This window comes from Ursus arctos, unplaced genomic scaffold (assembly GCF_023065955.2).
Source record: "Ursus arctos isolate Adak ecotype North America unplaced genomic scaffold, UrsArc2.0 scaffold_13, whole genome shotgun sequence".
Lineage (NCBI taxonomy): Eukaryota > Metazoa > Chordata > Mammalia > Carnivora > Ursidae > Ursus > Ursus arctos.
Window position 1 is genome coordinate 29,631,135 of NW_026622797.1, and position 24,557 is coordinate 29,655,691.

Consider the following 24,557-nt stretch of genomic DNA (forward strand, 5'->3'; position numbering starts at 1 on the left):
TTATATTTAAAAGGATTGCTGTTTAAAGACACGCTATTGTTCTCTTTGAAGCCCTGAGTGAAAGTAGTGCTGTCAGGCTGGGTTCTAATGCAACCAGCATGTGTCCTCCCGCAGCCCATTAACCTTTAATACTTGTCACTCAGCTGCTTACACAGGAGGATTTTTTTTTAAACCCAGAGAGGAAACAAGGTTATTTAGAAGGAATCAAATGGATAGTTTTACATCTCGAATGTTGGGAGGGAAGGGAGTTTTTTTATGCCATCTAAATGGATAAGTTAAGGGAACAAAGCCAACGATTACAACCTAATTTTTAAATTAAACACTGTATAAAATAATTACAAAGGAAGCCAGCCCTGCTTATTTCTAACAAGAAAGTCAGAGGACCATTTTGCTGCCAACTGAAAAATCCAGCAAAACGATCACAAATATAATTTTTAAAAATACACACTTTTATGACAATTAGTTCTCAAAAAACTAAATCTAACGCTCAAGTGATTAAGAATCTGCATTCTTGAAACTCCACTTGGGTATTTACGCTGCTTGTTCACTAGGAAGCTGATGTGTACCCCAATGTGTACGTAGCAACACGTGAGCTGAAGGCTTTACCTGACCCAGTAAAAGTGTCAAGGGCTCCATCTCCAGTGGTGGTGGCCGCTTCACTGCTGTTCAAAGGCTCTGTTTTGACTGCAAGGAGAGACACTACGTAGAAGAATAAGTCCATGTGAGTTTGATATCTACATTTTTATCAAAGATGCTGACTGCTCCACTAGTGGCTTTTCCAACTACCAACGGGCATGCAAGAGAACACTTGAGAAGTCGATGAGGAAAGTTTTGTTAATTTAGCTTCTAAAAAATGGACATGCATTTGTAGAGGATTTAATATAAAAATCCTCTGACTAAGCTAGTTCTCTCAGATCTGGTTTTTAAAGGCAGTCCACCTTACAAAAGGAAACAGCAGTACACGTATTTACATTGGTAACTCACCTAAGCACCCTCTGACATTAGACTCAAAAGACAGAAAAAAGGAATCATAGTCGGTCTTCAGCCCATTTAATCCAAATCATAACAAAGAGATTTACGACCTTGTATTTTATTCTTCCCAAGGAGACATTAAAAAAAAAAAAGTGATTGACTGCATAAGAGTACAATGGAGGCATATGCAAATGTGGAAACCATGGGCCTGTTCCTGAGTTGGGTGGAAAATGAGGCACTGAATAAATTTCTGCTCTTAAATATACTAAACAGTCATAAGATGTGGGGGGTTTTATTTTAATGGTATAACAATTTTTAATGCATTACAGAGATAAGCAGAGAGAAAGAGATCATTCCTACAGCAGTCAGTACATCTTCCGAAAACTCTTTAAAAGGTTATTTCTACTCTGAAGTAGTATATTTTGCCAAAATCCTCCCTTGGGAATGATGTCGGCAGGCACACATCATCATTGTCATTATTAGACACAGTGAGTCAGGGAGAGGGGCCATGAAAAATCCTCGACCTGTTTTTGTCACACCATATTTTCCCTTTGTGGGCAAAGCTCTGTTACATATATCACAGCAACATGGGGATCAACTAAATTATTTTCTACTTAACACCTCTTATGTTTCCTGGTCATAAATGGAATGATACAGTTAAATAACTTAGAAGCAAGCAGAAAACTATAAAGAAAGCTGAAGACTAGCCAACCATGAACAAAGATGGCAAAAAGAAGAGTAGGGTCAGAGCGTCCCCATCAACCAAGCAAGTCAGCAATGTTACTCTGTTAGAAAAGCAGTTAACTGATGGAGAAACATGCAGTCATGATTATGCTCTCTTTCCACAGAAACAGAATTGACCGGACCCTTCCTCAGTGAGACCTGGGATTCAGTTAGGATCCATGACTTAATAATGTCATGAAGATTTGCCCAAAGATTCAGAGGAGAACTGTAAAGGTTGGAAAGCAGGAGTAAAGAAATCTGGATTACGTATCCTAGGCAAAAGGGAAGTTTAAGTTTAGGTTGCCCTATTTTTCAACAGCCACAATAATCTGAGGAATAGGGTCTAGGTATTTGTATACTGATAAGTAATGAATTGGTGGTTAAAACTTTACAGTAGTAATTTACATAGTAGTCCATTTATAGTTATACCTGACTACTAATTATATTTCCCACTACAAAATTATTTACGGCTACAACACTATTTATCAAGAGCTTACTATGTGCTAGACCACTGACATGGAGTTAATCGTTAAAACGATTCTGATCGATACGAACCACCATATCCATTTTATACAACAGAAAGCTGAAGGGTGGGTTGAGGAGCTTGCATTGGTTCCTTTAAAGGAGATGAAGAAACTGTGTTCTGAACTCAGGTCTTTAGCTCTACATCCACAGTCTCTCCACCGTAACAGGCTGCCTTCGGGTATGAAAACGGCTTATGTTCACCACAGAGACGCATCACAAAGGCTCAGAGATGGGTAAGAACGGGCTTATCCTCTAGACAGCGTCCTTAAGAAAACTATGTCAGAGATGAAAACTGCAAATATGAGACTAGGCTACTAAAGTATGTTTTCCATTTCTTCTCATGAAATATCTTCAAAGGCATAAGTAGCAAGTCGAAAAGCAGATAATAACAGCACACACTTAAAAGATACTTAATACGAGCCAGGTGCTGTTGCTATGCTTTACAGATATGAACTCATTTCTTCCTCATGACAATCAGATGAGGTAGAGAATACTATCATCTTAATTCTTCAGATAACGAAAGTGAAGCACAGAATAGCTAAATAGCTTGCCTGTAAGTCACATAGCCAGTAAGAACTAGAATTTGAGACCAGGTGGTGTGGTTTCAGAATCCAAATTCTCAGCCAAACTGCCTCTCAGGAAGCACTAACTAATCAAGAATTCCTTTCATCTGTATGAAGATGATCCAGAGTGTGACCTAGATGGATGTAAAGCTCTGAGGTAATGCCCTCATTCAACTTCTGACAAAAAAGCACAGTCCAAAGCCTTCAGCAACACTAATACAAGGGACAGTCTCTTGAAACTTCCAAATTCTAATGCTGGCTAAATTCCTATTTACATGTGTCTAAATCTATAAACAATACCTGTAAAATAGATGTAAAAAAATTATGTATTTCACTTGTGAATTGAGGAGAAAGGAGCAGAACGTGAGCTGGGTCTAAAAAACTAGTCTAGAAGCCAGACATGAGGATTAGTTTTGTTACTTTGGATCCTGACTTTGTATTGATGTCGATTATAATCTCAATTTGAAAGTTGCAGGGGGTCGAAAGGAGAAGGAAGAAAAGGGAGACAAAGAGTTTGTGGTTGCATTCACTATACTGGAAACATCACTCATTAAAATTTTAAAGGTCTGAATTTAGTCAAAGACAGACAAAGAAGTTTCATTTTACTGAGAAAAGGCATCCGTAGAAAGTATATGAAGAGAAGCATAAATGTCAAGATGTGTTCAGTGTACTAACATGCATGTATTTTAAAGTAATAATTCAACAAATGCATTTGGGGAAAAACTGCACATTAATGTTAATTTATTTTTCATATGCAGATAAGAACAAAAAGGAAAAGACGGAAATTTGATTATGTTGCTACACAAAGTAAATTATTCTCACATTACGTGGACATCAACAAACATCTCTTGAGCTCCAAGTGAAATGCAAATTAACTTGGTTTGATTTTGTAAAGAAACAAAATAACTTTACGTAATAATGAGTAATTTGCTCTTCCAGGGGCAGAAAACTAAGAGAAGTGAAATGGACATTCTATATATGATTAGTTGATTAAAAAGACAGACTACAAACGAGTATCTTAATATTTATAAAACAGGTAACCAGTACAAAGGAAACACTATTTTAATGAGAAAGTTTCAAAAATGTAACTCATTTTCAATAAAGGTCCAAATATATTTGAAATGTATTCTATTTTCTTCTGTCTTGGTTTTGTTTCTGCACTTTAAATTAAACATACCATGTACTTTTCTAGTGACAGGCAACTTGTTTTTAGTTAAAAATGTGCAAGGCATTACTGGAAAGATATTCATCAATGAAACATCTTATTATTTTCTAAAACTTATAAAAAATCCTCATTCCAAATGATTATCAGTATATATTCATTGTCATGTTCAAATGTATTTTTTTCTCACTGTTTTTCACTTTTCTTAAATTAACACGGGTTCAACAGGGTTTTTAACTCATTAGGACAATGTCCAGAATCATTACATGCTATAAAATGGAAAGGACAATCTTCTGTAAGAGATAAACATCATATTTTTCAATAAAATGAAACTTACAAATGTTTTGATTTCAAAAGTAACAATCATATTTTAATGTCCTAAGTTAAAGAGTATTGTGGTTTTACTCTTCTATATGTTCAAAATAAGTAATTCAGGGTTCAGGGTTCAGGGTTAATTCAGTAATGCAGGGTTTCTCTAAAAGTGGGATGAGAAACTATATATAGCACTTTGTACAGAACTTATTACTTAAGAAATACTTGTATTGTCAACTCCCCCCACTAGTTATATATTTGTAATTTGGGTATTTTTCATAGAGCCAAACATTTTTAAAAAAAAGTCAAAATATTTTTAATATATTGATTGTAATATATTGGTATAATTGGATTTTATTTTTTACCTTTAAAAATAATTGGTATCTACGGACTAAAATCAAAATTGTATGTGATTATTGTCGGGTGTCAGCTGTGCTGCAGCCTTCATTACTATCCTCTTACGCATATTTTCAAAGCAAATTTAATCTTGTCTGTTCAGGTTATCTTTGGAACTCAAGCACAACATTAATGTATATTCATTGTTTGTGAAGAAAGTCTGTTTATTGTAATAATTCAAAGTTCATGTTCATTGGTTGCAATAGCAGATTTAATCCTTGAAAGAGAAGGTGACCCAAGTAATTTACATCTTACATTTCATCTTCCAAAATCTGTGCTTAAACTGGTATAGACTTAAAAGACATGTATGTGTCAATTCTAAATATACTTCTTTCTGAACCACAAAATCACCCGTAGCTCCTTCTGACAGCACAGGTTCTACAGGGAATTTCAGGAGGAGTTAGATCAGGAAGGATACAATTTATAACACTACAGGGGAGCATGCAGTATTGCCTACCGATTTTAATAATTAGTATAGCCTATGATTTATGTTTGTCTAAATCAATATCTTCACTCTAAAATCTATGAGCACCAAGTGTCCTTCACTCCTAAATATCCAGAAAGTAATTTTGTAAAATAATTTGATAACGCAATTTATGGCTTTCATCAAAAAAACAATTTAAAAAGAAATAGGGCCATGATGGTAGATGGTTCTACTTTACGAACATGTAACATTCAGAAATAAGCCCCTTGCATAAGTCAATCAATCATCTGTATAATAAATATAATAAAAATTCTGGAAGATTCTTTTCTATAATGTATAGATTTTAAATATAGAAAATGTTATAAATCTGATCAGAATGTCTGATTTAGGTTCTCCCAAACCTTCTCTTTAAAGCATTTTCTTAATCTCCATGTAGAATCGAATATTCCCTCCCTCTGCTATGCACCCACCTTGAACACATTATGCACTCATTACTTTCTTGTCTGTTTCCCTCTGCTAGACTTTTGGTCCCTTGATGGCCAGTATCATATTCTATAGGTCACTGGGTTCCCATTTCCTAGCACAGAGCCTGGCATATAACAGGAACTTGATACATTTTAATTGAGAAAGTGAAAATCCACTTTTAGATCTTATCTGAAGCAATTCCAACAGATGTCTTTCTGTAAAGTACAGCTAATCATGAATTGACACCATTAAGCAAATAAAAATCTTACCTATTTCTGTAAGTAATTTTTCATATGATTGTCATGCATTTACATGCATAAATATACATATACATGAAGTATACAGAGCATACATATAGCTCTATTTCGGGGGTCGGCAATTACATCCCACATGCCAAATCATCCCCTTTGCCTGTTTCTGTATAGCCTGTGAGCTATGAATGGCTTTTAAATTTTTCTATAGCTGAAGAATATCAAAAGAAGAATATTCGTGACATGTGAAAATTTTCTTAAAGTCAAATTTCAGTGTTCATAGATCAAGTTTTATTTGAACACTGCCAAGGTCATTGTCTATGACTGCTTTTGTGGAATAGCAGAGCTGAACAGTTATAACAGAGACCATATAACCTGCAAAGCCTAAAGTATTTACTATCTGACCCTTTACAGAAAAAAAATTGTTAACCACTGATCTATATGCTAGGGTGTGATTACATTTATTCCACTTTTATTGACAGTTCTATATTATAACAATTTTACAAGCAAAAAAAATTGAAAGGAAAATTATCTTCCAGTATAAATCTGTAGATTTATGTTTCTGGTTGAGATTAGATCTAAGTTACTAAATATTGATCGTACATACTCACTTTAGTAAAGTTGCCCATGTTACATGAGTATTTGAAAACAGAACAATAGCCAGTGAGCTAAAAATGTTTTTTTTACAAATGAAATGTTTTTTTTTTTTTTAAAAGATCAAAACTAGAATATTTTGTGATGTGATAACTATGAAATTTAAATACTGGGATCCATAAAGAAGGTTTTATTGGAATCTGATGAATCTCATTCATTAATGCATTGCCTATGGCTGCTTTTGAGTTACGGTGGAAAAGCTGAGTAGATGAGACAGACACGGTATGCTCTATAAAGGCTAAAATATTTACTGTCTGGCTCTTTCTAGAAAAAGACCCCTGAGTTAGAATTAAGAGAAAGTAAATTCTTGCAACATATTTTTAAGTATAAAATGTATATTTTAAGTGTGGAATTGAAAAACATTTCAAGGTAAAACTATTAAAAAATCATAAATAATGGGTATAATGGAGTATTCTTCTCTCACTGGCCATATATTTTAATTTAATCAGATACAGCAAGATCCAGCCAAACTGCCTATCCTAACTACTCTCTTATAATGCACATTTCCAACAGGCAGGGAGGTCTTCTTTTTAATCCTAATATTGGGTGATTCCATGTTAGTGTTATAGTTTTGCTTTTATTTTTTGATTCTGATAGTATATTAACTTTTAATTTAGAAAAAAAAATTATGGGGCACCTGGATGGCTCAATCAGTTGAGTGTCCAACTCTTGGTTTCGATCTCAGGGTCCTGGGATTGAGCCCCACATTGGGCTCTGCGCTTAATGGGGAGTCTTCTTGAGGATTCTCTTTTTCCCTCTCCCTTTGTCCCTCCCCCTACTCACTCTTTCTCTAATAAATAACTCTTTTTAAAAAAGAAAGTTTGTTTATACTTTTATATATTTTATTTATATGAATGTAGTAATTGTAGTTCAAAGTGTTTTAAGGGTTAATATTGATTTGTAACTTTTAATGTACAGCTTTCACACTGATAATTCTTTAAATGATGGAAATTTTAAATGTTTATGTTACTTTAGTCACTTTAACCGGATTATTTATTGAAATCCATAAAATCGCTGTTATGTTTTGCCATGTTAAGAATTTAAAATAAGACAGTCTGTAGGTTATGGAGATGACTGAGTTTTACGTATGTAAGTCTGCTTCACCTGCTCTTACTGATATAACTGCTGTGCTGAATTAACCACTTAAATGATAGGTAGGTAGAAAAACAATAGATGCATCTGTTGGTGCAACACTCTAAAAAATGTAAGGAAAAATGCAACTGGTCTAAGGAATCTAAAATTAGAATACTAGTTGGTAAGAAAAAAACATAGTCAACTGTTATCTATAAACAACAAAAAGTCATGTTTATTTCTCCTTTTTCTTTACAAGTACTTAACACAGAAAAGGAAGTGCAAACAGAAAGAGCAACAGAAAGCAAACCAGAAGGGCAATACCACACACCCAAACACATGCAGTGTACCATCATCTCTCATACTTGTTGCGGAAGAGGGGGTGTTGCAACTCAGCAACCAGTCTGCAGTGTTTAAAACAGTCATGTTGTCCCCTGAGAACAGGAACAGTATAAGGGTTCATTGTCTGAATGCCTGTTCAGTGTACATGAATAGTCTTCAATGCTTGCACTGGCTCCTGACCTTTTAGCCAAAATCATAACTGTGCTGTATGACTTTTACACTTTACTTTATCAGGTCTGTTTTAGTTCAGTTAAATACATATACATGATGATTAGTGAACTCCAAGGTTTGATTCCAGAGTTTTTAAAAATCTGATTATGTGTACCCAAGTTAAGTGTTTAAATATCAATGTTCTTACACCAGAAATCATCATTAAACAATCTTACAAATTTGCAAACCTATAATTAATTAGCTAAAATTATAGATGCATGTTTAGAGACAAATAAACATTATCAACAAGGAAATGTTAATCTACAAAGGGTTTGGTGTAAAACATTATTAAATACAGGCAAATTGCAATGCACACAACTTTACAAAAAAATTTTAGACTGCACAGTTATTTTAAAATAAATGGGAAGAGGTGTATCAATTTCATAAATACTGAAAATTTAAAAGAAAATATGATGTGGCAAATGTTATTTAATAATATGATTAGTTTATAAATTAAAACAAATTTCATATAATTTTTCTCTTATTGACTAAAACAGATCTATAAAACTTCAAAATGACGGTGAATAATTTAAAAAGTAGCTTACACATAATATGTGTATATACTTGTCATCTCTTGCTACATATTCTGATGTAAAAATTAGACCATATCTTTTAATGGCTGAATGCATTTTATAAAATCAGGAGGGCAGAATATTTGAAATAACTGTTATTGTTACCATATGCTGTGGCATAATTATAGGCTGATCAAATGAGAAAGTATCTGAAAAAACTTTAATTCCCATTTTAATACATCAGGTATTAATCTCTTTGAAAAGAGAGGGCAAAAGACATAAATATTTTTCTATTCTCAAACCTTTTTTAAGAAAATAAAAGAAAAATTTGGGGTAGCTTTCTCCTGCAATTCAAAATAAAACTGAAAACTAGTTATAATTTCTTCTCTCTCTCTCTCTCTCTCTCTCTCTCTCTCACAAGATCAGAGTACAAATCCTTTTGGCCACATTTTCTGCATTTTTTGGAATATTTACAAGGGCAAATACAAAAAGGAAGCTTTGCTAAAAGCTTTCAAAATGTTGTTCAGGGTTATCTATTCTTTCTGAATTTTTCCAGCTACAGAGGAGGTGCAAAAAAGTTTAAAGAAAATCAACAGAATAATAGACAGTCTATTAGCCATATATTCCCTGGATATAATGCTGATTATGTTATTGACGATAAGGATTTATTTATTAGAGGATCCCTAACATGTGACATGATAGAAAACATTGAAATATGATTCTGGGTGTCTCTGGGATGGTACACTTACCTCCTGTTCCATTTGTCGTGACAGATGTGTTGCTGAGATTAGCCTTCTCCAATTTGGAGCTACCAGGAGTATCACCACTTCCAACAAGAGGATGAGGACTTGCGAGGTCCTGCATTTCCATAGACCTGTTAGAGCAGCAAGCAGCAGAGCAAAAGCTGAAATCTCAGCAATGACTTCTTAATAAACTGCACATATTATTCTACTGAGTACACATGTGATTTCACAATAAGAACTGAGACCAATAGCTAAGACTTCTTTGTTAACCAGGTGAACATGACAGTCCATTAAAAATTAGTAAACAAATAAAGCTTCCATGGTAGTTTAGTCTCATAATTTATTTGTAATCCTACAACTATTCTGTATAATAAAGTACAGAAGAAAGATTCTGTCATCTTAGCTCTTTAAGTTGATAGGGATACCCTCCCTCCTACATTGACCATCTCTGTTTTAAACATGTAGAAATGTTGAAAATATTTCACTCCTAAAATTTAATGTCCTTACCCACCAGTGTCAAAGAAATCAATAACTAGAAATAAAGTATAAACTCAAAGTCAGAACAGAAACTTCTAGCTGACCTTGTGGATCCAAGGGTGAAAAATGGAGCGGAAGGACTGAGGGCTAGAGTTGTTACACCTTTTATATCTACTTAGGAATAGATGGTTTGACTTAAGTCTATTTCAGGAAATGTGCTGGAATTGAGACCCTAAATAAAACTGAGACTCTTGAAAGGCTGACCATCTTTGGAAACAGAAACTAAAAAAGCAGAATTTCACAGTAGGCCAAAGAAGCCACACATGCTTCAATGAAAGAAGGGAAACACATGAGATAAACAAAAATTGAGAGAACTTATCACCAACAAGCTACCCTACAAAAAATACTGAAGGAAGACCTTCTGTTAAAAGTAAGGGTACCAGATAAAAACTCAGAGCTACAGGGAGGAATGAAGAGTGACAGAAATGTAAATATATAGGTAAATACAAAGGTTATGTTTTGTTTTTCTTTTAATTCATGGAAGACAGCCAACTGAAGCAAAAAAAAAAAAAAAAACCACAACATTGTATTATATGATTTATAATATGGTATAGGACTAAATACATGTTAATAGCACAAAAATAGTGGGACAAAATTATATTCTTTTAAGGTTCTTTCATTTGGCATGAGGTGTTATGATATACTTGGAGAAGACATTTAGGATACGTCAAGTAATACCTAATATTAAATATTAATAAGAAAAAATATTAACAGATATAACAAAAAGTCAAAGGAAAAATTAAAACATTAAAAATATTTGACTAACCCCAAAGACCAGGAAAAGAGGAAGTCAGAAAGAACATATGTGAAAAATAGAGAACATATAGCAAGACAGCACACTCAAACCTAACCATATGAACAGTCACACTAAATATCAATGGACTAAATACTCCAATGAAGAGCCAAAGACTGTCAGATTGTATTAAACAACCACAGCCCAACTATTAGGGATCTACAAGAGAAGTACTTTAAATACAGACACACTGTGATACTATGGTATACTGCCCAGAAGAAGTCATTCCTATACCTGCTGGGAGTGTTACCAACTAGAAGTTCTCAACTAAGTTCCTTTCCAAGCCTTGCTCTCAACTAAAGAGAGTCATTTAATCCTAAATCACACCCTTTTTGGGGTTAGCCCTTACCTACTGACTGACCATGAAGGGGTATAAAGGTGTTACCCTCACCCTGAAGGTCACTTGAGTCTAGAGTCACCATAAGATCAGCTGAGGCCTTTGTTGCAATTGCATTGAAGATCGAAGTTTCTCAGTCTAATCATGCTTACATCATTCCCCCAAAAATATTACCAATGAAAGCACAACACAATAAACTTCTGGCATATAAATCTCCATGTTAGAGTCTGCTTCCGGGGAACTTGAGTAGTGATGAGGCACAGCTAGGTTCAGAGTAAAGGACAGAAAACAATAGAACATGTAAATAATAAATGTAACATAAATGTTTGGGCTATTATAATGTCACAAAATGGTCCTCAAAATGAGCAGTATTACCAGATACAAAGAGAGAATTAAGAAAATGAAAGAAATGATAAATTCTTCAAAACACTAGATGTGCATGTACCTACCCGCCAAGCTTCAAAAGATATAAAGCAAAAACTAACAGAACTAAATGAAGAAACTGACTAGGAGTCTATGGTCATACTTGGAGCTTTTATAACATTCCTTCCACAATAACCAATTGCAAAAGTAGACACTGTCATCACAACATGCTGTAGTTGACAGTTACAGTATACTAACACCCAATAATTATAGAATACGCATTATTTTCAAGTGCACATGGAATGTCTAGCAGAAGGACTGTCAGGTAGGGCAAAAATAAGTATCATAAGATTTTGAACTAACCCGTACAGAGTATAGTACCTGGTCATAATTAATCAAATCAGAAAGCAATGATAGTAAAATTAATGAAATAATCATTAATACTTGAAAATTACACACCACAATTCTAAGTAACCCATGAGTCAAAGAAGAAATCACCAATGAATTTAGAAAATACTTAGGACAAAATACTAACGAAAACACATCACATCACCCCACATGTAGTCAACTTATCCTTGACAAAGTAGCAAAGACAATACAGTGGAGCAAAGGCAGTTTCTCTACCAACTGGTGCTGGAAAAACTAGACATCCACAAACACACAAAAAATAAGTCCAGACACAGACCCTATATCCTTCACAAAAACTAATTCAAAATTGATCATAGACCAATATGTAAAAATGCATAACTATAAAACTCTTAGAAGATAACATAAGAGAAGGCCTAAACGACTTTAGACATGACTTTCAGTTTTGAATATAACACTAAAGACAGAATCCATGAAAAATAAATACTGGTAAGCTGGACTTCATTAAAATTAAAAAACTTCTCTTCAAAAGTCAATGTCATGAAAATTAAAAGAAAACCACAGGCTGGAAGAAAATATCTGCAAGAGACACATCTGATAAAAGACTGCTATCCAAAATATATAAAGAACTCTTAAAACTCAACAATAAGAGAAAAATGACCTCCTTAAAAAAGGACCTAAAACTTCAACAGACACCTCACCGAAGAAGATATATAGATGGCAAATAAGCATTTAAAAGGACAGTCCACATCACATGTTATCAAGGAAATACAAGTTAAAATAATAAGATAACAATTTACTATTTACTAGAATGGCCAAAATCTGGAACACTGACAACTAAATTCTGGCAAGGATATGGAGCAATAGGAACTCCCATACGTTGCTGGTGGGGATGTAAAATGGCACATCCACTTTGGAAGACAGTATGGCAGTTACTTATAAAACTAAACATACTCTTACCATTCGATCTAGCAGTCACACTCCTTGATATTTACATCAAGGGTCTGAAAATATATGTCCACACAAAAACCTGTACACAGATGTTTATAGCACCTTCATTCATAATTGCCAAAACTTGGAAGCAACCAGGACGTTTTTCACTAAGGTGAATGGATAAATTCTAATATATAGAGTCAATGGGCCATTATTCAGTGCTAAAAGGAAATGAGATTTCCAGCCATGAAAAGACATGAAGGAATCTTCACTGCATATTACTAAGTGAATAGCCAATCTGAAAAGCCATACATAGTGTATGATTCCACTTATGATATTCTAGAAAAGTAAAACTATCTTACTGGGGTAGAAATGAGGGAAGGATAAACAGGAGTACAGAAAATTTTTAGGACGGCGAACATATTCTGTATGACATTGTAATGAAAGATACATGTCATTATACATTGTCTAAACTCATTGCATATACAATACCAACAGTTAGCCCTAAAGTAAACTATGGACTTACAGATATTATGATGAGTCACTGCAGGTTCATCCTTGGTAATAAATGCACCATTCTGGTGAGTAATAACAATGGAAGAGGCTATACATGTATTGGAACAGAGGGTATATGGGAAATTTCTGTAGCTTCCTCTCAGCTGTGTTATGAACTTTAACTGATCAAGAAATGAAGTCCTTAAAACAAACAAACAAAAATACTTCAAATCAGTATTTGTGATCTGCAAATAAAGCAGTGGCTAATGAGAAATTTATTTCTTTAAAAGATTACACTAGAAAAGGAGTAGGGCTTAAAGACTGTGATCTAAATTTCTACCCTAATAAACTAAAGAAAAGTAAATAAGCCCAAAGTAAATAAAAGGAAGGAAACAATAAAGAGCATAAATCACTGAAAGAGAAAAATATGTGAGTAATAAAGACAATTTACAAATCCAGAGGACGATCATTAGAGATAGCAAAAATATTTAAAAAGATAATAAGGAAATACTATGAACAACCTGATGCCAAAGCATTCACTAATTTAGATTAAATCAGCAAAATTCTTAAAAGACACAACCTATAAAACCAATCCAATAAAAAATAGGAAATCCAAATAGTCCTATATCAATTACAGAAATTGAATTCATAATTAAACACCCCCCCAAAAAAACCCCACAAAAAACAAACAAACCCAAAAAAACAATTCCAGGATGATAGAGTTTTCTTAGTGAAGTCTAATAAATAAGGAAAAATAACAGTCTTTTATAAATTCTTTCAAAAAAATAGGAGGGAACACACTTCCCTCCCTCATATGAGAAAAGGATTACTCTCATCTAAAACCTGACGAAGACAATTTTTAAAAAATTGTGGATCTATATTTCTCATGAACATAGATGAAAAAAAATAACAAAATATTACCAAGTGAAATGCAACAATAAAATAGCTACTATATCGTGACTAAGTGTGCTTTATCCCAAGAATGCAAAGTTTATTTAACATCTGAAAATCAAACAATGCAATTCAATATATTAACAAAATATTATTTCAATGAGTACAAAAAAAGCATTTAACAATATTCACCATCCACTCATGATGGAAACTCTCAGCAGCCTAGAAAAGAAATATTTCCCTCATGTCTGATAAAGATCATTCTTGAAAAATCTATAGCTTAAATCATATTTAATAATGAAATATTAAATTATTTCTCCCTAAGCTCAGAACTAAGGGAAGGATATCTGTTTTTCCCATTTTAATATATTTTACTGGTAATCTTAGCCAGTACAAGAGGACAAAAATAAATAAATAAAAGGGATAAAGTTTAGAAAAAAAATTGTTTGTTCACAGATAACATAATTAGTTATGTAGAAAAAACTGAGAAATCCACAAAAACAAAACAACAAAAAATACTAGGATGAATGAGTGAATGTACTAAGTTATAGGTACAAGGGCCTTGCTACTACTAAATCAAAACATGAACCAAAAATATTTGAAACTTCAGTCAATACTGCTCTAGTTCAAATACTGAAATATCAAAATGATGGTTGTTCAGGAATTGGAAGTACCCCTCCTGCTCAACTCTTAAGAGGAATCTGAACGTTCAAACCCTCACCTTAACTGCCAGTCAGAGCCAAGGACTTAGGCTTTTCAGGAAATAAACACGACAAAACAAACAGTATGCTTCAGGCTCTACTGAGCTTTTGTATGTTCAGAATAACATAAATGTTTTGAATACCATAAATATTTGAGTCCTAACAAGAAGCAGGAAAATGTGAACTCTGCTAAAGAGAAAACACAGTAAACACAAGGAAACCTGTATGTGACCCAGGTTTTAGAATTATCAGACAAGGAATTTAAAAATTATTGTTAATATATGAAATAATTTACAGGAAAAGATACATACCCACACACAAGATGTGTGCATGTGTGTGTATGTCACATATATACATATATATATATATATACACACACACACACACACACACATGTGTCATGTATATTTATATACTCACATATAATACATTTATGTATATATAATACAGATGTATATATGTACATATGGTTATACATACATATAATACATACATATGTATATATACATATATATCTATGTACTGCATATAGAAAAACAGAAACTCTAAAAAAATGAAAATTCTAGAACAAAAATTACAATATATTAAATAAAAATATTCTCTGGATCGATTTAACAGCAAATTAGACACTGCAAAAGAATCAGTAAATCTGAAGCTGGGCCATTAGAAAGTACCCAAACTGGAACAGCAAGACAAAAACGGGGGGCAGGGGGATTAACTGAGTATAAGTAACTAGTGTAGTATTATCAGGAAGCAAGAGAGTGAGACAGAATAATACTGAAATAAGTAATGGCCAAAATTTTTCCAAATGTGATGAAACACCAACCCATAGACCCTTGAAATACAGTAAACAACATATGAGAAAAGGGAAAAGAAAACCAAACCATAGGCACACTGTAGCCAAATTCTGAAAATAGCATAAGTAGAAAGCTTTAGAGCAACCAGAATAAAAAAGAGGGAAATAGTAGTATTCCCCAAAGAACTATTATCTGTAGCACACTCCTGGTAATAAGCCTAATTACAGTAAGCAATGAATGTTCATGACTTTATTATCTCCTAGTGGACCCACCCAATATATTTTTAATGTAATTGATCAAAAACATTAATGATTGCTTATATGCAAAGCACTGTCACAGTTGTTAGGATTGCTGAGTGAAGAAAATATGGCCCTACCCTCCAGGAGATCCAAATGAGAAGGCAGATATTGTGCAAAGAAAATTCAAGTACATTAAACGCCCACTGAATGAAACAAACAGAAATCAGCATGAACTCAGAGTATGGCAAATTTTCTCAGACACTATTAGCTGGGTTTTGATGACTTCAAAGGGATTCTGGGGGAAGCATTTGGTCAGAGGTACTACTGAAGGTGCAAGGTAGGACAGGCGCTCGGCCAATTTAGACCACATGCAAGATGAAGAAACAAGGAAAATAAGTCAGTAATGAAAGGATGGAGCGTACACTGAAGAGACGAGTAAAACTCTGTTGCCCCTGCAAAACAAAACAAAAATAGTCTTGGTGTTTTACATTCCAGTTTCCAGGAAACCAAAATGCAATGATCTGAATCTTTATAGTAAGTCCCCTTTGCTTGAATTCACTTTACTGGGTTGATATTTCTTAAAATTAAAAAGCCTTTTGAGAATAGACGTGCATTATTACCACAAACTATTTAGCAAGAATATTCCTGTACTTCCTTCTGCATATTCTGTAATTAATTTAATTCTGAAACTTCAGATACTTTTTAAGTCTACTTAACACAAATTAGAATATACAAAATATAAAATTTATCATAGACTTCGACAGCAGAAAATGATTAATGGTACCAGTTTTTACTGAGTACATATAGTGTGACACATTCTATGCCGGTACTTCATATATTTTCCCTCCTTTAATCTTTATAGTAACACACTGATATACATATTACTTCCCGTATTTTATAGGTGAAGCAATCAAGGCTCACGGAGGATACACAGCATGCCCAAGACCGTGTGGGTAGAAAGGAGCAGCACCAGAATTTGAACTCATGTCTATCTGATGGCAGAACCCAGGTTCTTTCAATCACACATTGCATGTTTTCCATTTTTAAAGTGACTTTAATTCTGTCACACTGTGAAACCACAATCAGGAATGCAGACTCCTGCAACAAAACACTTTGAACAGTTTTCAAAAATTACTAAAGTGAATATAAGCATCTACTCTGCCGAATCTATACCAGTTATTACCATATTTAAAGGTGACCCTCTTTTCCACCCGAGATGCCTGTTTCAACCCCTTTTTAGTGGTCCTTGTGTCATAAGGCCCTGTGAATACCAGCATCAGTCTGGACAATATAAAAAATGGACTTATCCATAAACACAAAAACTCACTTAAAAAATAAAGAATTGCAGGTCACCTGCAACTAGTTTCTTGGTTCTTTTCTGAAATTCCTCTGTAGCAGAGAAGGAATTTACTCCTAACAGACTGAAAAATCCTCTTGAAACCCAAGGAAGAGAAACTCTATATCTGCGTATTTCAGAGTCTACTCTAACTCAGAAACCATAATTCCTTCTGCACAGATGCTGGTAATGGGTCACAGCCTTTGCAAGTACAGGCTGAGATTCCATCAATCCTTCATGACCCAAGAAATGCAAAAGCATCCAATACTTTCGAGGACAGTCACTCTCATACCAGCTTCTTCTCTTTGCAGAAAGTGGACAGTATGTACGTATAGTTCTATGTCTCACGCTGTCAGCGTCAATCTTCATTTTAGCCACCAGAAGAAGTTTAAGTTTTTAGGCTTTGCTTTGCTTATAACTTCTTTCTCTAACATAAGTCTAAATTCCCCTTAGCTGCAAAGTAGGAATAACAACATTAGTCTCTACTTCAATAATGAGAGTCTCAGCTCCATTAGGGCGGGGATTATTTTCTATCTCATTCACTGTTTTTATTCACTACACTTAGAATTGTGCAGGCTACTTGGTGAGTGCTAATGAATGAACAATAAAACAGGAATAGGAAAAATGTAGATGAAGTCATCTGAGGTCCTGGAGTCAAATGCAGTCTACTTCAGAAAACATTCCTTGAACATCTACTATGTTCTAGAGACAGTTCTAGGAATACATAAACTATCTTCAGAGAGCTTGCTGGCTAGTGGAGAGCAAGAGAACAGGTGGAGAGAAACAGGGATCAGTTCTCTGATGGGAATGTGTGGAAGTGTTCATATCTGTATGTGCAGTGTTAGGTCTCCCAAACGAGTAAGAGGTTGTGCGTGTGTGTTTGTACACACCCATGTGTTGGGGGTGAGGAGAAAGATGCTCTGCCTGCATACAGAAAACCACTGTGGAAGAAAAAAGAAAATAAAGCGACTTGGTCAACTTAGATCAGATGAAAGTCATGGCACGTCACTACTGAGTACCAGTTCCCACTCTCTGGAAAAAGCCCATCAGGTAGCAATGCCAGGCCATCTTAAACCAACACATTTCAGTTTAGAATCCAAGAATCCATAGCTGCAAATCTAAGCCAGTTTCTCCTCTGGCAGTGGGCTGGGAGGTGTGGAACCTCTCCAGTGGACGCAGATCCATGATGTCACTGAGCAGGTGAACAGCAGTCTTGGAAGGAGGCCCTTGTTAACCCATTTTACCAGACATGGTCAGAACTGGGTTCCACCACAGAGAAGAGGACATGGAGGAGGAAGGAGACCCTAGCAACAAATATCAAGAAAATGGGCCACGCATAATGGGAGCTGTTCTTGCAATTTGCCAGTGACCTCATGCCTGTCCCTGGGGCCAGCATGAATGCTTGCAGTACAAGTGACCTGTCTGCCAGGGTGACCTCAGGCCCTGGAGTAACAGCAAATAAAGCCATGAACACACTGTTCTCTGGACACTTCTACAGTCTTTCCTTTCCAGGGCTTGCAGATCTACACTTGAGACCTGCAACTCTGGCCTTTTCCTCACTATGATCCTAACAAATTATCCAGATAAAACATGGTTTCCCCACTAAAGAAATGTGAGTAAATATTTGTAAAAAAACAGAAGCTCTAAATTCAAAGCCCCCTCCCTACTTAATCTGTAAACAAAGAAAAAAAAAATCAAATGAATTTCCCAAGCATTATTTGAATGGTACAGGACTCAAGTTTCTGTTAGGTCAGTTACAAACCATGGTTAATGAGGCAGGAAATTATTTCCCTCCAGTAAGCAGTAAGCTGAAGGCCACAATCAAAACAGCTAATGCCATCAATTATACCCAGAAACACATCGACTCTTTTTCTGAGAAAAACTCAACCAGTAAGGACCAAACTGAATGAATGAATGCACAAAATAAAGATGACCTCCCTTCCCCAAAAAGATCATCCCCTACTAAAATGTTGGAATTTCAGGGTCCAAAGGACATTCGATGACCTCAAATGCAAAAATACCATGTTATGTTCGAGGCTGCGAATGCAGTGTTAAGAGCCTATACAGTAGACTCAGACTTGGGTTTTAAACCCTCTCTCCCATTTACCAGTCACTGGAACTTAGGCTCAAAAATGAAGATAATAATATCCACTGGAGGGCTACGGTGTGAACTAAATAAGATCAGAAGCACACACACAGAGGTGCGTGCACGTGAGCGCACACTGAACAGAATTTGCAATACGGATCTTAGTAAATGTTAGCTATTACTACAATCACTTCCACAACACCATCAATATATTCCTCATTTGTCTGCTTGAAAACTTGTGTTGACAACAAAATTGTTTTCTTAAGAGGCAGCCCATTTCATTTTCAGATCACTCTTACTATTAGAAAGTTTCCCATACACGGTGTCCATGGAATTTTGGTCTTAGAAGAAGGTGAACCCACTGACATGGGTCAAGTCTAAACCTACTTTCCCATAACTGCCGTTTGAACTCCAAAGAGGGCTGCCCTGACCCCGGGCCTTTGTAGACACAAAATACCGCAGAGGCGTTACCACTCTCACCGCGGACCCATCAGCATAGCCTGAAGAGTACATCAGCTTTGCTCCCAGACACTTCAAAGCACGAATACATGCTGAAACCTAACTAACGAAACCCTTAAGCCTTTGTCCCATGTTAGGATTTACAGTCCTGTTTTCTCTCAGTCACTACACATGCAGTTGGCATTTGGAACCCAAGTAAACAGCTTTTCATGTGTTCCTCCTAAAGGCCATCTTGTTGGAGCAAGTCCATTGTTTCAGCTCGTCCCGTTACATTCTGATTCTGCTGCTCAACCTACCTCTCCCCTGTGCTCTGACACCAATAAACTTTCTTAGCATGCCTTCGATACCAGATCACGGTAAAAATGTTGAAAGGGCCAATGTCAAGGAGATCTTGAAGAGGACCCTAGAGGTGTAGCTCCAGATTTATACCAGCTCCTCAGGAGTAAGTATTGAGCTACTAGTAGTACTCACGTTTAGTCTGTATTCTTCTATCATTCCCCCACCCTCATAAATATATCAAGAGCCTCTGACACGCCCCTTGTTGAATGCCACCTGTACTTTGTATGACACGTGCCTTTGTTCCTCTTTTCTGGTACCTGCTGTCACAAAAGACTGAGGTTATTGTGTCTGCCTTCTGCTTAGAGAACTTAGACTAGATTCTCCTGACCACAACCCTCTTTCTAATTATTTACATTTAATTATCTGAGAATATAACTACAGAATCAACAATTCCCACAAGAATGTTGCTGTCTGTAGTTTATGTCATATAAAGAAACAATGAAAAAACGATTTCTCATAAGCAATACGGTGATAAAATACCCATAAGGTATGCACTGTATTAGATAAAAATATGGATTGGAGGGGCGCCTGGGTGGCACAGCGGTTAAGCGTCTGCCTTCCGCTCAGGGCGTGATCCCGGCGTTATGGGATCGAGCCCCACATCAGGCTCCTCCGCTAGGAGCCTGCTTCTTCCTCTCCCACTCCCCCTGCTTGTGTTCCCTCTCTCGCTAGCTGTCTCTATCTCTGTTGAATAAATAAATAAATAAAAATCTAAAAAAAAAAAAAATATGGATTGGGAATCAGAAACATGAATATAAGTCTCTGATCTACTACCTAGAAAAAGTTAATGGGTGTATGTGTAGATGGTTTTCTAAATATCTTCTCAGGTTTACAGGACTCTCTAAATAACACTGAGAGTCTTCCATACGCAGGCATTCTGGACTCCCTTCCTTTTTACGCCAAGACATTCTGTATCTTTATGAGGTTACTCAACCCATTCACTTTGAACGCAAGGAAGTTAGCACCTGCCACGAGGGATCAGAATGTGAAATATGATGAGGGAGCCCTGTGATAAGTGCCTGACCTTAGCAAACAAAAATAAAACCCCAAAGAAAAAGAAGAAAATGCAGCAATACATAAACCAGAATACTGTGTGGCTCCAAACAGAAGCAGTTCACGTTCCACTGCATAGTAAACAGTAGTGGGGTGTGTGATTCAAGGAATGGGAATGTCAGGAGACGTCAGGGAACTCCCTCTCTGCCCCATCCTTATGACACTATAACATGATAGTCTCCATTAGGAGGAAAAAAAAAAAGTCAACCAGCCATCTTAGTGATAGGAACCTGGGGCCCATTTCTCATCTGACATAATACTTCACGGAGCAGGTCCAAAAACAATGCAGGGCCCTTGAAATCAGCAGGAGCTCAGCACTCCGATCCATGCCAAAGAGCAAGATGAGAAATGGGGCTGGTATAAATATTCATTGGGAAGTTACAGCCAACCTCCTTGCACCGTGTGTTCAGTGCAACTCAAAACTGCTCCACCTGGTCCCTTCTGGCTCCCTCATGTCTACCAGGGGCTGGCAGCTGGAGAGCAGGCTGAGCCTTGGGATCTTTTAATTCGTAAAGCACCAGAGGGGCAGGCAGGGGGGATGACAATGCATATGCTAGGTTTCCATTACAGGGCTGCCTTTTTCCCAGGTGGAAGGCAACGCTGACACCAGGGAATTCCATGTCTCATCTACGAAGGTCCCTCAGGAAATGTTTGGTCCTTTGCAAATGCTGGGGGTGTGGAATAATGCTCTTGACAAAAATCCTGGCAAAATATATCAAGCGTGTTGAATATTTTGTTGGGCTCACGTGCCATCTTTCCTTTTTTTCATTTTCCAAAGCAAAATCATTCTGTGACCTCTGCCTGGAAAAAAAAAAAAAAAGTAGATGGCTGCCTCAAAGTTCGGAAATAAGTTGCTGTTTAGCCTATAAAACGTAGGATGAGAGAGGCTTTAAGATCACTATCCCATGAATCTCACTGCCAAAAAGGTTTTTAAATATTGCATAAACTTAGATGTGTTCCAACCATTCACATTTAAGGGGAGCACACAATATTCTAAATATAAAGCACTTGCCCAGTTCCTAAAAGCTTGACAAAAGTACACTACGATGTAATTATTTCTTTACAATAAAAATGTCATAAGAGCACTAATTTCTAGGGCACTCACCTCAGTAATCTGTTGTAATCTGTCAGTGATGGGGGAGGGTGTGCCTCGTATTCCACCTGCTATGAAGCAAGGTTTACCAAATACCAACAAATACACGATGAAGGGTTAACTAGGGTCCATTTGGTTTTTTCTATATGAGTACTCACTGCGCTCATAATTACAATTTGATCTTGCCTATTTATTAGAGTAGATCTGTCAGTTCTATTACTTGGATAAATTTCTGAGGTAGGTCCCTTTATTGTGTATTAAAAAGAAAAAAAGTGACATTTGTTTTTAACTCTCTCAATTTCACACTTGCCCCAGAACAGCCTGGCTTCCCCACAGCAGATAGACAGAGCTTTGCAATAACCACCTCAAACTTTTCAAAACCTTCTAATGCCACCCCATCCTTCCTTTTTTAAAAAAAGACATTTAAAATTTATTTATTTGAGAGAGAGAGCAGGGGGAGGGGCAGAAGGAGAGGGAGAGAGAGACAGAATCTCAGGCAGACTCCCTGCTGAGTGTGCAGGGGCTCGATCTTACAACCCCAAGAGCAGGACCGGAGCCAAAATCAAGAATCAGACGAGCAACAGACGAGCCACCCAGGTGTCCCACCCACCTCATCCTCCTTAAAGTGTTCCCAAATTCCTCACCGGGCCCTAAGGCCTCCTTCCTCACATGATGCTCCAATTCCCCATTTTTCTGGCCTTGGCTCCCAGTGATTGCCCTCACTCGTGAAGCTCCTTCAGCCCACTCTATCCCATCTACCGGATCCTGCCCGCTGGTCTTCAAACATGCCCAACAGGCTCACAGAGCAGGGCACTTGGTACTTCCTTTACCTGGAACACAGTTCCCCCAGCCATCCTCCTTGTCCTGTTTCTCCACTCAAACATCTCCTCTTCAGAGAGCCTTTCCCGTCCTCCTTATAAAACAGCAGCACCACCCCCACCCAATAATTGCCTACTATCCTAATACATTGCTTTATTCTTCTTCAAGGCAATTACCTCCCCTGACACAGTATATATTAATTTATCTGCTTTTTATTTAAAGATTTTATCTACTTATTTGAGAGACAGAGAGAGAGAGAGAGAGAGAACACGAGCAGGGAGGGTGAGGGGCAGAAGGAGAAGGAGACTCCCCGGTGAGCAGGGAGCCCAACTTGGGGCTCAATCCCAAGACTCCGGGATCATAACCTGAGCCAAAGGCAGATGCTTAACCGACTGAGCCCCCCAGACGCCCCTATGTCTTAACTGTCTGTCCATTTAGAATGTACGCTCCAGGAGAGCACAGAGTTTTTGTTCACTGCTGTTATCGACAGCACTAGAACTGTGCAGGGTACACAGGGATGGTTCCGTTAATAGTTGCTGAGTATGTGACTAAATTACCCACTAATTTCATCTGACTAACCTAGTTAATCCTAGTTACTTAGGTTTTATTACATTGCTCAGTATTACTAGTTTTCTGTGGCATAGTTTTATTGTTTTTTTAGAATCACGTATCTAATGATTTAAAAAATAAGGTTCAAGGATAGAGAATTTTAGAGTCTGACAGAATCCCCATGTTTTTTATCCTTAAATTTGAAGTATAGATAACTAATAATTACTTAATGGGTGCCTAGCATGCAAGAGGCATTATTTTCTATAATTTTAATAAAAACATAGTTTTGCCTGAAATTAAACATTTTCTTGCATTCTTTGCACAATACAAATTTTGGCTTAAGACTAAGTGTCTTGTTAGTTCAGGCTGCTCTAACAAAATACTAAAGACTGGGCAGCTTATAAACAACAGAAATTTATTGCTCACAGTTCTGCAGACTGGGAAGTCCAAGAGCAAGATGCCAGCAGGGTTGAGTTCCCCGGTGAGGACTCTCTTCTTGGCTCCGAGCTCGCGCTTTTCCACTGTGCCCTTTCATGGTAGAAGGGTTAGGGATCTCTCCGGAGCCTCTTTTATAAGGACACTAACCCCATTCATAAGGGCTCTACCCTCATGACTTAAGCACCTTTCAAAGGCACCACCTCCTAATACTATCATCTTTGGCGTGAGGATTTCAATATGTGAATTTTAGGGCGACACCGACATTCAGACCACAGCACCAAGCGCTGAGGTAAAGAGTAAAAATATTCCATTTTCAGGCTCCAAATAAAAGTTTTGAAGCCTCAGTGCAGTAGAACGTTTACAATCTCTCCTGAACATAACGATAACACTCTTTTCTTTAAATCATTTCTGAAATTCACCAACTCTGTGGGATTAAAAAAACAAAACAAACAGCTTTGTTTTTCTCTCTCTGAAGTGATGAGAACTTGAGGACTCGACAAGCTGACAAAGTTCACTAAAAGAGCCTGCATCAGAACCTGGTTAGGAGCCACGACTAGGCTTCGACACATTTAATGGATGATTGCAAAAACAAAAAACAAAAAACAAAA

The 24,557-nt window shown here is 36.4% G+C and overlaps 1 protein-coding gene across 17 annotated transcripts in view; it reads right to left on the reverse strand.

Annotated features, from left to right (window-relative positions):
• The window catches only part of EYA4 (EYA transcriptional coactivator and phosphatase 4), a 295,955-nt gene that overhangs the window by 55,515 nt on the left and 215,883 nt on the right, over positions 1 to 24,557 (reverse strand). For 7 of the 17 annotated variants that reach the window (XM_044386350.3, XM_048226011.2, XM_044386351.3 and 4 more), the window contains 3 exons: positions 9,332 to 9,456; positions 7,884 to 7,952; positions 607 to 699 (listed from right to left, as the gene is read on the reverse strand). In XM_044386350.3, coding sequence (XP_044242285.1) covers positions 607 to 699; positions 7,884 to 7,952; positions 9,332 to 9,456 — 287 coding nt within the window. Of the gene's footprint in view, positions 1 to 606; positions 700 to 7,883; positions 7,953 to 9,331; positions 9,457 to 23,937; positions 24,051 to 24,557 lie in introns of those variants that run through there. The other 10 variants (XM_048226017.2, XM_048226014.2, XM_048226016.2 and 7 more) reach the window with 3 other exon arrangements.